The 14,715-nt window shown below is 41.3% G+C and overlaps 1 protein-coding gene across 2 annotated transcripts; it reads left to right on the top strand.

Annotated features, from left to right (window-relative positions):
* The first annotated feature begins 1,623 nt into the window (after positions 1 to 1,623).
* On the top strand, positions 1,624 to 14,332 carry LOC129868541 (pannexin-1-like). 2 transcript variants are annotated; one of them, XM_055942631.1, is made up of 6 exons: positions 1,624 to 2,075; positions 6,221 to 6,360; positions 7,369 to 7,571; positions 10,618 to 11,113; positions 11,383 to 11,569; positions 12,016 to 12,097. In XM_055942631.1, the coding sequence occupies exons 1-5, from the start codon at positions 1,895 to 1,897 to the stop codon at positions 11,563 to 11,565; spliced, it is 1,203 nt and encodes a 400-aa protein (XP_055798606.1). In that variant the 5' UTR covers positions 1,624 to 1,894; the 3' UTR covers positions 11,566 to 11,569; positions 12,016 to 12,097. The 2 variants fall into 2 exon arrangements, with proteins under 2 accessions (XP_055798606.1, XP_055798605.1); XM_055942630.1 differs by having other exon boundaries at positions 1,628 to 2,075; positions 11,383 to 11,557; positions 12,016 to 14,332.
* Positions 14,333 to 14,715: the final 383 nt, after the last annotated feature.

Raw genomic sequence — 14,715 nt, 5'->3', positions numbered from 1 at the left:
CGCCTGTTGCTATGCCTGTCTACTGGAAGTTGATGCTGTTGCTATGCAGCTTCTTGCTAGATCTTTAGCATAAATAAAATATCGAAAATAGATTGTTAGCATAACAAATTACTAGATAGACATTTTATGAATTCGAGTGTGTTCTAAATTTAATCTGGAGTGCCAGAGTGCGCTCATATATTCAGAGCGGTGTCATATTGTCCATTCTAAATTCTGAGGGTTGCCCACACTGGCTGACACGAGCATTCTGACCATCACAATGGCAGTCAAGCACACAAGCTTACTGGCTAGCTACTTCCAGACACAGATGAGAGAACACCTCACTCTGACCATTATATTCGCCCGGGCAGAGCTGGTTAGGCTGTTTTCATGTTATCCAGAGGGTTGGTGACTGTAACTGTGCTGCTGGCAACAATTTAATTATGCTTTTTTGCCGACATTCACTGACACCGGCCATATGCCTAGTTAAATAAAACAATATATATATTCAATGGGTGTTGATCGTTCATAAATTCATCAGTTATTCTGCGCTGTCTGGCACACAGACGAGTATGCTCTGAAATCGGAGTACATAGCCAGAGCGAATTTATGTCCATTGAGAACGCACCACTATACCACTTAACTAAGAATGGCGTGAATAAGTAAATAAACGTTGGGTAGTTAGTTAGATAGCATATTGTTAATATACTGGCAAATTCGATTTATTAGTAGCCAACTACGTTAAAGGAGGTAACGTTAGATAACAAACTGGTACCTACTTCTGTAATGATATGCTATGCGGTTCTTACGGATAGCGTAAGCAACACATTGTCAGCCAACATAAGGTGTAGCATAACTTATTTAAAAAGTCATAACTTTTTTACATAGCTCAACATTTTCTTAACCTGTGTCACAATTAGTTAAGGCAATTAATTTGTATCCGCTGTAGTCGGATTTCGCTGCATATTTCCGACATTTTCTTCAAATCTGAAAACGTTGTGAAGCAACGCCCATTTAGGAAGAATTGCATTATGGGCCCTAAAAGCACGGAAATAGTGTCCACTGCTTGTATTTTTTTACTTAATTTTTTTTTTTTTACAACAAATCAATACAGAAAGTACATGAGGGAACACAAGTATATATAGATTATATACAATGGACAATCGAGCTAGGGGGTACAATATCACATTACAATTACACAAGGACCTTAAGGGACATACATACACTTATAATTCTAACAGCTTTTTTGTTAGTAGAGTATTTAATTGTCTTAAAATACAGTTCAATTTATTTTTGTAGATTAAGAAAATTAGTTTTTTTGTTTGTAAATTTATATTTGTGTATATGACATTTGGCCAAAAGAATAATGAAATGAATTACATAAAAATGTTTCAGCTTATTTCTATCGTATGTAAAGAATCCAAGGAGTACATCTCTCCGCAATAGTGTAAAATCTTCATAAATGTGTTCAATTATAAATCTACTGATGTCTTGCCACAGTTTTCTTACATGAATACAATGTCAAAAAAGATGCAACACTGTTTCTGGGTGGTCATTACAAAAAGAGCACTGCTTGTATACTTTGTATTTTCGCGAATGTAGTACGACATCCGGGAACTTTTGGTATACTAACTCTATCCATACTATGGCCAATAAGCATAATACATACTCAATTTACGTCACAAATAATACGATTAGTATGAGTATTCGAACACACTTAATGAGTCGGGCGTTATTGCATGCACTTTCGGCTCAGTAACATGTTTGTTAACTTCATTTGTCGAGATCTATATAGAAAATAATGTGACTAAAAACTTGGACAAAGCGCGGCTTGTTTTTTAGATAATAGATCAATTGTATTAACTGGATAACTATTAATTTTAAATTTGTTACACTGACTATTTCACATTGAATAATGGCGATTGCACACGTTGCAACAGAATACGTTTTCTCAGACTTTTTATTGAAGGATCCAACAGAGTCGAAGTACAAAGGGGTGCGTCTGGAGCTTGCGGTAGACAAAATAGTCACTTTCATTGCAGTTGGTCTCCCTTTGTTACTCATCTCCCTCGCGTTTGCACAAGAGGTGTCAGTAGGTGAGTTGAATTACTGATAGACTATCAGAACTAAAACTAAACTAACATGTTCAAATATATCGAATAAAAGCATCAGGGTCAAACAGAAATTGATAAAATAGTATTATCTCTAGCCAATTGAATTGAGCAGTAACAGCAGAGCAAATGATCGGTTTCTCTCACAAACTCTGGCTTTCTGTTTTTGGTTTGAGCAGTCAAGGACTGAATAAAAACCTACTTCAATTGTTTTAGTTAGTCTAAAACGAATGGATTTTTTGATTCTCATTAGATAAACTCGTAAACATGTCTAATCCCTGGGTCGTTCTTTGTCTGCTCAATAAACCTCATAACTGCAATTTCTACCGCCGTCTGTCAACGGGAAACAGGCTAATTGCATTGTATTTGTTTCGCCCCGGAATATCCTGCCCTGTATTGCAGAATTATTAATTTATTGGAAAAGCTGAGTTGCTTGTCTCTCAATATGCAGTTGTAGTAACATTGTAGCCTTCGTGTATTGTCTTGAGTTCGAGATTAGGCCCACAGCGCTGCCTGCCCCGGTGAAGAAACCGTTACATTGTAGATCTTTGAAAATGACTCCACAACAGGGTTGGCAGGTCAAGTTCCATGTTTAGCTCATTGACTACTGAAAACATGAATGACCGAAAACTAGACACCATTTTTTTTCACAGCAAGAGGGGTGTTAGCATATTTATATAATAAACCCATTTTCCATAACGTTATTGAGCCAATTAAGAAGGAATATGATAGTAATTTGGGTTCCAGGAGTACCTGGATTTAGCCGTGGTATTTACATGTTTTATTTTAGAAGGCAGTTACAGTTAAGAACAAATTCTTAATTACAATAACAGCCTAGTGGGCGAACTGCCTTGGTCAGGGGCAGAACGACAGATTTTTACCTTGTCAGCTCAGGGATTCGATCTAGCAACCTTTCGGTTACAGGCCCAACGCTCTAACCACTAGGCTACCTGCCGCTGCATATTGGCCATATACCAGACCAGACAGCTATACCCAAACCCCGAGTGTGCCATATTGATATTATAAACTGGGTAGCAACGTAATTAGAACAGTAAAAAGTCATGTTTTGTTATACCACGGCTTTCATCCAATCAAAATTCAGGGCTTGAACCAGGTTTATAATTGTAAATAAATCCCCATTACTTATGTGCATAACTATAGATAAATCCGACAGGAGAGTGATGAAAGTTGGACAGAGGTTCTCAATCTCTGAGTATAAAACACTAATGCTAGGTTATTTTCTGGCAATTGTGCTATTATTATGTGCCAGATGTTGAGACTACGAACCATTATAAATGGCCCATTTGCGAGATTGACTTGTCATTTCAATAGGCATAGGCTACAGTCTAAAATCTGGTTTATGATTGTCATTCAATTTTGCCATGGTTTGCTTGGATAAAGGCAGGTATCCTATAGGCCTACATCTAATTTCAGATAGTTTACATTAGCCTAGACAAGATGTAGGCAAGATGTAAATGGAACAATTTAGCAGCTTGCTTAGTTCAAATTAACAGACTAAATTATTCAACATGAATAGCGAGGTGATTTCGAGGTAGCTGGAATAGGCTACTGAGGATGGGGTCATCATTTCAATCCCTGAATTAAATATGAATAATATGTATATGAACTGAATATGCTTGTCAACAACAGCCAGTGTTAATTTTTTCAAATTTGTTTTACCTGTAGCCTAATCTGACCACTGTTTCATCAATCTAATCCGTTCTAACATCTGATTGGCAATTGCGATAGAGTTTTGATAATTTCCAATTTAATTAACTAAACATGTCCATTAATAATTGCATAATAACACAAGTCTACAACAACAACAAACTGAAGTTTATAGGCTATTTATTCAATTGGTTTGTCAGGTAGGTTACACAAGTGGCACACCACTCAGTCACTCAGCAACAGCCTGCCACACTGCCAGACAGTCAGCACCAGGTCACAGTGAAATGTTTTTAATGGGAAATGCCATGACGGCCACGGTGCAATTTAAAAGTAGACCAAAAACGCGCAACCAATACATTTTCACCTGAGACATCGTTTTCAAAGTTAGCCCAATTTGTACAAAAACAACGAACACAGCAACACTGCTCCACAACCTCACATATCCACGCCCCTCGGCTGTTATATTTTATCCTTAAAAGGTATTAATAGGGAATAGTGACTGAATAGAGGTAGCATAGGTAATGAAACAGGTTTGTGGCAGAAAGATAATTTGATTCATAAAATCACGTGAAGAAATAATTTCAAATCAAATTTATTTATAAAGCCCTTCTTACATTAGCTGATATCTCAAAGTGCTGTACAGAAACCCAGCCTAAAACCCCAAACAGCAAGCAATGCAGGTGTAGAAGCACGGTGGCTAGGGAAAACTTCCTAGAAAGGCCAGAACCTAGTAAGAAATCTAGAGAGGAACCAGGCTATGAGGGGTGGCCAGTCCTCTTCTGGCTGTGCCGGGTGGAGATTATAACAGAACATGGCCAAGATGTTCAAATGTTCATAGATGTCCAGCATGGTAAAATAATAATAATCACAGTGGTTGTTAAGGGTGCAACAGGTCAGCACCTCAGGAGTAAATGGCAGTTAGCTTTTCATAGCCAATCATTCAGAGTATCTCTACCGCTCCTGCTGTCTCTAGAGAGTTGAAAACAGCAGGTCTGGGACAGGTAGCACGTCCGATGAACAGGTCAGGGTTCCGTAGCCGCAGGCAGAGCAGTTGAAACTGGAGCAGCAGCACGGCCAAGTGGACTGGGGACAGCAAGGAGTCATCAGGCCAGGTAGTCCTGAGGCATGGTCCTAGGGCTCAGCTCCTCTCAGAGAGAGAAAGAAAGAAAGAATTAGAGAGAGCATACTTAAATTCACACAGGACACCGGATAATAAAGGAGAAATACTCCAGATATAACAGACTGACCCTAGCCCCCCGACACATAAACTACTGCAGCATAAATACTGGAGGCTGAGACAGGAGGGGTCGGGAGACACTTTGGCCCCGTCCAACGATACCCCCGGACAGGGCCAAACAGGAAGGATATAACCATCAATTTACCATCCTGAGACAAGGCCGAGTATAGCCCACAAAGATCTCCGCCACGGAGATAAGTTTAGCCTAATGCTGAGTCATAATTCTCACATGGCAGTGTGGGTATAGCCATGTATAAAACATTAGGACCACCTGCTCTTTCCATGGCAGACTGACCAGGTGAAAGCTATGATCCCTTATTGATGTCACCTGTTAAAGCCACTTCAGTCGGTGTAGATGATGGGTTAAAGAAGGATTTTTAAGCCTTGAGACAATTAACATTGGATTGTGTGTGTGCCATTCAGAGGGTGAATGGGCAAGACAAAAGATGTAAGTGCCTTTGAACTAGGTATGGTAGGAGGTGCCAGGCGCATCGGTTTGAGTGTCAAGAACTGCAGCACTGGTGGGTTTTTCACGCTCAAGTTTCCTGTGTGTATCAAGAATGGTCCACCACCCAAAGGACATCCAGCCAACTTGACACAGCTGTTGGAAGCATTGGAGTCAACGTGGGCCAGCGTCCCTGTGGAACGCTTTCCACACCTTGTAGGTGTTTCTAGTGTTTTGTACACTCAGTGTATATGTTCAGTTTAATTCTGTGGTATAAGCACTGTAAAGAGTCCCTGCTTTTTAATCTATTCCCCAGCAGACTACAGATATGATATTTGTTACATGACAGTTTGGGCAGAGGTCAATGGAACTTGGGTGGCAGTGACTGACTGTGCTTTCCATAGGCCATCCAGGCAATATGTTTCACCAAATTGATTTGTGTTGTGGATGTGCAGTCCAAACATGTGTAATAACATAGATAATAGCCTATTATTACTAACAATAATTAAAACATTTCAGTTGTTAAATAAAGGTTACACATCAAGCAAATAACAGTGAAATCACAAATTAATTATTTTATGCCATACACTATGGGACAACCACATAAATAACTGGAGGGGACAGTTACTCACAAACTCAATGTCCACTGGAAACTGGGAGTACATAACAGCTGGAGCCCACACTGGTCCTATTTCCTGTCTTAGGCTGTGTACACTTACTAGTCTTTCCACTCTGGACTGGCCCATTCTAACCCTGTCCAATCCCTTTGGCTGAATGCAGGTACCCAGATCAGCTGTTTTGCCCCTACCAACTTCTCTTGGCGACAGGCAGCCTATGTTGACTCCTTCTGTTGGGCGGCGGTGCAGGAGCAGCAACTCAGCGTTGATGGCGTCGAGGGTGCCCCCCTATGGCTGCACAAGGTACAAGCCCTCAGTTAGCCAAAAGGGCAGCTCCAGTCAGTGGCCAGAGGGCAGCTCCAGTCAGTGGCCAGAGGGCAGCTCCAGTCAGTGGCCAGAGGGCAGCTCCAGTCAGTGGCCAGAGGGTAGTTCCAGTCAGTGGCCAGAGGGCAGCTCCAGTCAGTGGCCAGAGGGCAGCTCCAGTCAGTGGCCAGAGGGCAGCTCCAGTCAGTGGCCAGAGGGCAGCTCCAGTCAGTGGCCAGAGGGTAGTTCCAGTCAGTGGCCAGAGGGCAGCTACAGTCAGTGGCCAGAGGGCAGCTCCAGTCAGTGGCCAGAGGGCAGCTCCAGTCAGTGGCCAGAGGGCAGCTCCAGTCAGTGGCCAGAGGGCAGCGCCAGTCAGTGTGAGATTGATCTGTTAATGTGGCTCTAACAGTTATGGCTGCCTGGGGAGTTGGGGAATAACACTCCTCATTGGCAATCATGGCGCAGCATCACATTTGGCATATTTATGATTGAGATCCCCTTTTGGAGCTCTCAGGAGTAAGCCATACTTTAAATCAGACCAGACTGTCAGAGTAGTCAACCTCTTCATCTACATGAAAGCCCTTTACAATTATAAATATGCAGTCTTTTCTCAGACGACTGGGAGAGATACTATTTCTTGACGAGGTGGATGATATCGCCATAGGTCCAGGTGTATAAGCATAGCCGCGGGAAGTAGGGGTGCTTATAAATAAAAAAATAAAAATCCCCCCGTCTACAAAATGAAAGCACACCCACCTCTAAACATCTTCCTGCGAACATGTGAATGAGTTTGGTTTACTTGGTATGTCACAAGGAAGCTCCCAAAAGCCTTGTCACCACAATGAACTTCTGTGTGTCATACCAATGTGTGGCACACCAATGTTCTGTATTTTCTACAATCAGTTCATGTGGATTGTAATCTTCCTGGTCCTTATTTCTCAGTCATGCAATTCTTGCTTTTGTCTTCTCTCTCTCACCCTCTTTTATTCCTCTGCCCTCCTCCTCCAGTTCTTCCCTTACATCCTTCTGTTGGTGGCAATCCTCATGTACATCCCTGCTCTGTTCTGGCGCTTCACGGCCGCCCCACACCTCTCCTCTGACCTCAACTTCATCATGGAGGAGCTGGACCGCTCCTATAACCGAGCCATCAGACTGGCCAAGAGCCTGGCCTCATCTATAGACACCAAAGATGTCTCTGACGACTCCCCCAGGTAAACACTATGAAGGGCCTTATTCACTTCCACTTTAGATGACTTGTCTTCTTTAGATTATTTATTTGTCTCTTCCACCTGAGCTCAAAGACTCCTAGTGGCCAAATTTACTAAGTGTTTGCATTAGACGTCGACCGATTCAGATTATGGCCGATTACATTGCAATCCACGAGGAAACTGCGTGGCAGGCTGACCACCTGTTACGCAAGTACAGCAAGGAGCCACGGTAAGTTGCTAGCTAGCATTAAACTTATCTTATAAAAAGCAATCAATCTTAACATAATCACTAGTTAACTACACATGGTTGATGATATTACTAGTTTAACTAGCTTGTCCTGCATTGCATATAATCAATGCGGTGCCTGTTAATTTATCATTGAATCACAGCCTACTTCGCCAAACGGGTGATGATTTAACAAAAGTGCATTCGCGAAAAATGTACGTAACCATAAACATCAATACCTTTCTTAAAATCAATACACAAGTGTATTTTTTTAAACCTGCATATTTAGTTAAAATAAATGAATGTTAGCAGGCAATATTGACTAGGGAAAATGTGTCACTTCTCTTGGGTTCAGTGCAAGCAGAGTCAGGGTATATGCAGCAGTTTGGGCCGCCTGGCTCGTTGCGAACTGTGTGAAGACCATTTCTTCCTAACAAAGACCGTAATTAATTTGCCAGAATTTGACATAATTATGACATAACATTGAAGGTTGTTTAATGTCACAGCAATATTTAGACTTCGGGTTGCCGCCCATTCGATAAAATACGTAACGGTTCCGTATTTCACTGAAAGAATAAACGTTTTGTTTTCGAAATAATAGCTTCCAGATTTGACCATATTAATGACATAAGGTTCGTATTTCTGTGTGTTTATTATATTATAATTAAGTCTAGGATTTGATTGAGCAGTCTGACTGAGCGGTGGTAGGCAGCAGCAGGCTCGTAAGCATTCATTCAAACAGCACATTCCTGCGTTTGCCAGCAGCTCTTCGCAATGCTTGAAGCACAGTGCTGTTTATGACTTCAAGCCTATCAAATCAAATCAAGTTTATTTTATATAGCCCTTCGTACATCAGCTAATATCTCGAAGTGCTGTACAGAAACCCAGCCTAAAACCCCAAACAGCAAGCAATGCAGGTGTAGAAGCACGGTGGTTCCTTTTAACATGAGTCTTCAATATTCCCAATATTATATCAACTCCCGAGATTAGGCTGGCAATACTATAGTGCCTATAAGAACATCCAATAGTCAAAGGTATATGAAATACAAATGGTATAGAGAGAAATAGTCCTATAATTCCTATAATAACTACTCAACTGGGAATATTGAAGACTCATGTTAAAAGGAACCACCAGCTTTCATATGTTCTCATGTTATGCCATTTTTTACATGGCACATATTGCACTTTTACTTTCTTCTCCAACACTGTGTTTTTGTATTATTTAAACCAAATTGAACGTTTGAGACTAAATTGATTTTATTTATGTATTATATTAAGTTAAAATAAAAGTGTTCATTCGGTATTGTTGTAATTGTCTATTATATGTCGGCCGATTAATCGGTATCGGCTTTTTTTGGTCCTCCAATAATCAGTATCGGCTTTTTTTGGTCCTCCAATAATCTGTATCGGTATCGCTGTTGAAAAATCATAATCGGTCGACCTCTAGTTTGCATCAGGTGCAGAGTTTACCCAAAAAAATCATAGTGGGAAAAGAACAAAAAAGTAAATAAAGGTTAGACTATAAGATGTTTAGTGATAACGGCTGGTACAGAATGACAAATAATGGAATCTAGAGAGATAAAATGAATTTTAATTTGCTTAGGCTAGCCCACTAGCTATGCAGTCAAACGGGTTGATCTAGTTAGAGTAGCAAAGAGAGGCCATGCTGTGTTTGTCTGCTGTTTCTACACCAAGCCATACTATTAATGAAACTAATGGGGGAGAAACCGCAGGTTCACCATCTATAGAGTGTAGTGCCATGAGAGGACAATGAGTTCATATCAGTAACCAGGTTTCCATCCAACATTTCTATGCGAGTAAAGTACATGTCAGATACAAAATGTCATGACAGGCCTGATGGAAACAGAACATTTGTCTGAAAAATGACCAAATGTCAACAAAACAAAATACGCTAGACAAGGTGGAATTTTTTTTGTCTGTAAAATAAATTCTGCGAGAAATGTCGGAAATATTGATATGATAACCATCATATCGAAGTAAACACATGTTGTGTGGTCCTCCCACTATGACTCGTCGGAAAAGCATGCAGTTTATTAGGCTACAGATTAAATTAATGATGAACTTCACAGGATGGTGAAGCTTGATGCTCCTTTCCAATAAATATAGAGGGTCTTATTCTGGTGACATGATCATCTATGCTTGGCTGCCGTTTGACAAATAAACAATCTCACTCTTTTGTCCATAATAATCTCATGTGGGCGATACCCGTACTGTTTTTGCCGAGCTGTTGGCCAGAGTGCACATGCCAATACCAGAGCGGGAACACTCGCTATATAATCACACAGAAAACACTGGTACATGGGAATAGAAGATGAGATCAAATGCTCTATTTTCATTGAGAGGCAGAGGGAGAGCGAAACCTTATTAGCTAGAAGCACAGGTAGTGACGAATGGACTAAATAGGGAATTTTTTTTAATCGTTTGACTTCGCACTGCTGGAGACTAATCCTGGCTGGGGTCAGCAGTCAAATACAGTGTGTATCTGTCTGAACTGTGATTATAGGCAGAGCTGTTTATCAGATCAGTAATGGGCAGTGGTAGAATATGCTCATTTATTTTCTTCAATAAACAGTTCTTAAAAGTGCAATAGTGCAATTATTTAAAAATGATCCAGCACTCACTTGAAGTTGACTTTTTCTTTATTTTTCTGTACACATACGTACATACGCTAAAATTAAGTTGATGTGTGTCTGCTCGGAGAATAAAAATACGCAAAATTGACGCAACTGCATCATGAGTGCTGGTCCCATTTTCTGGAACTTCTACTGTCCTGTCCCACCTAATCTCCCTGTGTGATGGCAGTGCCCTGGACCTGACCGAAGGCTGCTTTAAATACCCTCTGGTGGAGCAGTACCTGAAGACCAAGCGTTTCTCCCGCTGGCTGGTGGTGAAGTACCTGGCGTGTCGTCTGTTAACCTTGCTCACCCTGCTGCTAGCCTGCCTCTACCTGGGCTACTACATTCGCCTAGCCTCCATCACCGATGAGTTTGCCTGTGGTGTGCGGACAGGGGTGCTGAGGAACAACAGTGCGGTGTTGGTGCAGTGTAAACTGGTGGCGGTGGGGGTGTTCAGGCTGCTAAGCTACATCAACCTGGGGGTGTACCTCCTGCTGGCTCCCCTGCTGGTGTACGCTGCCCTGGGCCCGGCCAGACAGAGCTCCCGCTTCCTCCGGCCCTACGAGATGCTGCCGGCCTTCGGAGCTCTGGACCTGGACACACCCTTCTACAACGACCTTAGCGTGTACCTGCTCTTCCTGGAGGAGAACCTCAGTGAGCTGAAGTCCTATAAGTGTCTGCAGGTGGGTAACAACACTACTATACATGTTTAGTCATATGATAGGCCGGTGGTCATTCAGCAGTGACCATATGTTGCCCATTTTAGGTTTTTAAGTAATAACTTACAAGCATTGTGCTCCAACTAATTGAGTCATTGTAACCACAATGGACAACTTTGGGTAGTGTCCACTTGGGAAAATATGCTTGGAATTATGTTATCCCAGAGAGACATTATGTCTGGTATTACATTGAGGTATCGGCATGTCTATTTATGTGAGGTGTATTGCTACAGGTGCTGGAGCTGCTTAGGGAAGGAGGCGGTGAGGCCTTTGACACTATGTGTCTGCTGCAGACTCTGGGCCAGGTGAAGACAGATGTGGTGGATGGGAAAAAATCCACTTCATACAAGGACAGCAAAGACTGCACCAAGCCTGGAGAGGAGGACACAAACTCTTCTGAGCTGAGAGGTGTGTGAGTGGGTGGGTAGACTAGGTTATTGGTTCACAAATTGATTGGTATTATTATAGATTCCCCTGCCTGTGAGTTTTATAACTTCATGCAGTTCACTCCACCCATCTCCTGACGGTGCCAGAGAGACTATGAGGATCATACAACTGTCTCCCCAAATTCCCAGTGACCTCTGCTACTAGGGGGCAGGACACCTGACAGGTCTTCTGCCTGCTCAGGTCAGAGCCTCTTCAGTCTCTCTCCAAGTGGACAAGAGTGCGTGGATAGAACCAGATCCATCTCATATGTCCCGTAGAAATAAAGTTCTCTGAGGTTGCCTTGTTCTTCTGACCGGGAAAGGTGTCAGTGAGTCACAGACCAGCCCAACTGGATAGTCGCTCTCTTTCAGGTATGGTCAACCTCCTCACACCATAGGCCAGATTGAGATGTTCAGTCTGATCTTTTTGTTTCCTTTCAGATGTTTCTACATTGTGGCTGGACGACGGGCTGAAGAAAGACAACAAGGACAAGACCTGCTGTGGTGGAATAGACGTACGTCAGAGAGTGATCTGAAGTGTGAACTAGGGTCTTTATCTTTTCAGTCATTTAGCAGACGTTCTTCTCCAGAGTGACTTACAGAAGCAATTAGAGTTAAGTGCCTTGCGCAAAGGCATGTCATCAGATGTTTCACATAGTCGGCTTGGAGATTGGAACCAGCAACCTTTCGGTTACTGGCCCTAACCACTAGGCTACCTGCTGATCAATAGCTTGTTTATTTGTTATTTTTTTAAGTGCTGTGTTGCTATGTTACCGTACCTACCTTAGTACAATAAAATTGTACCTTTTGTTCTTATCAGGATCGATCAAGCCCCTACTAATTTGTTCTCTGGAATTTAAACAAATGTTGTTTATAGAACTCTGGTCCACAGTTTCCCCATAGAGATGCTCTCTTTCTGTGTTTACTGCCAGAGATACAAGGTGTTTGTCAGACTGGGTCATTATTTATTAAAGAAGCTGTGATTAGTTATCTAATATTGCTAGCGACATAAACAAAGCCTTGCCCTCATTTTAACCAGCAAACTTCAGCCTCGGTACCTAAGTGGTAACGTATTTATATTGAACCATTTATTTTCTAAGGAATAGCAGATTATTTTATTCTTTGGGGATCTGAGTAACTCAATACGTCTAAGGGCTAGATTCAATCAGTTCTGCGTTAACCCGCTTAACCGACAACTGCATAGCACTTTCATTGTTTTTAGGCGATGTCGGAGGTGTAACGACGTTGGAGGTGTCAAATCAGCAAGCGGCTCCCCGCATTCTACCTGTTGCGGACATTGCCATTGGATGCAATGAGTTGTATTAATAATAATCCCATGCAGGCTTGTTACAAATTCGAACACAGGAATGTGTGTTATAATCTACACCTTGATTAGGCTGATATACACTAAGTGTACTAAACATTAGGAGAACCTGCTCTTTCCATGACAATCATTTACCAAGTAAATCCTGGTGAAAGCTTACGATCCCTTATTGATGTCACCTGTTAAATCTACTTCAATCAGTGTAGATGAAGGGGAGGAGACGGGTTAAAGAAGGACTTTAAAGCCTTGAGACTTGGATTATGTATCTGTACCATTGAGGGTGAATGGGCAAGACAAAATATTTAAGCTTTTTAAGATTTTTGAATAGGATATGGTAGGTGCCAGGAGCACCAGTTTGTGTGTCAAGAACTGCCATGCTGCTGGGTTTTTCATACTCAACAGTTTCCTGTGTGTAACAAGAACAGTCCACCACCCAAAGGACATCCAGCCAACTTAAAACACCTGTGGGAAGCATTGGAATCAGCATGGGCCAGCATCCCTGTTGAACACTTTCAACACCTTGTAATGTTCATGCCCCGATGAATTCAGGCTGTTCTGAGGGCAAAGGGGGTGCAACTCAATATTAGGAAGGTGTTCCTAATGTTTTGTACACTGTGTAAATCCTTATTTAGTTTAATGATTTTCAATTTGAGTGTCATTAATTCTATATAGCCTACACTTTCTCCTTCTGAACTTCTAATGTAAGTGGGACTAGTGTGGCTTCGTGACAATGACCACACGAGCAGCCGCTCTGATTTGACAGCTCTAATGCAGTTCCACATCCGACACCGCGAAAAGACCAGCTATGTGGGTGTTAGCTATCGCCGGTCAACACGTGATCTGATTGAATCTAGGACTAAGTATCTAAGGCTGCATTCAGCCCAATTTGGATCTTTTTTTTCCACTAATTGGTCTTTTGAGCAATTGCATCGTCTCAACAAAACAAAAAAATCAGATTAGTTTAAAGACCAGAATTGGGCTACCTGTGTAAACGCAGCCAATGTGCATTGAAGTATAAAACATGTTTGTGTGTAAAGTGCATGTGGAATGGAAGAGACTGTAGAGAAAGTCGCTAGTGTTACTCTAATGGTGCAGTATATGTTAATAATGTTATTTAGCAATACTTCAAAGCAATCCTTGAAAATTAGTATGAGATGTTGCTGTTAGTCTGTTTTCATACAGTTTCATATTGATTGATGTTAGATATTAGTTGCTATTTATTTCAATTGCATATTAATGTAGATGAGGGTCCTGTTGGTTATTTTTGTGTCTTATATGCCACAGACAAAATTATGCACTGACTGTCCCAACTTTATTGTAAAGTAACATCACCACGCACTTTTGATTTCATAGGTAATGTACTGTATGACAAAGGATATTCACATGTTTTAAACATGTTTTTGTTCTTTTAAATAAAAATAGAGGCTTATTGAAGTCTGATTCAAGTTTTTCATTTTGATTATGAAATCACCCCACACAAGCATAAAACTGACAGCACTACAGCATATCAAAAGGGTATTTATGGTTGGATGTTCAGTTATTCATAAGGAATGATAAGACAGTGTTTGGGCAAATAAAATAACGGCAGATGGACTGAGAATACATCTCAAGCAATTTCAAATGTTATTAAAGCTACAATGAATTCAAAACATCAAAGTTGGGGGTAAAAAAAACATTTTGTTATAAGTTACAGTACCAGTCAAATGTTTGGACACACCTACAGTACCCCAAAATCTCAAATTTGGACAGATTTCCACCGGTCTAATGTCCGTTGCTCGTGTTTCTTGGCCCAAGCAAGTCTCTTCTTATTATCGATG

The sequence above is a fragment of the Salvelinus fontinalis genome, chromosome 13 (genome assembly GCF_029448725.1).
Source record: "Salvelinus fontinalis isolate EN_2023a chromosome 13, ASM2944872v1, whole genome shotgun sequence".
Lineage (NCBI taxonomy): Eukaryota > Metazoa > Chordata > Actinopteri > Salmoniformes > Salmonidae > Salvelinus > Salvelinus fontinalis.
Note: the sequence above shows the minus strand (reverse complement) of the source record. Positions and strands in the feature narration are given on the sequence as shown.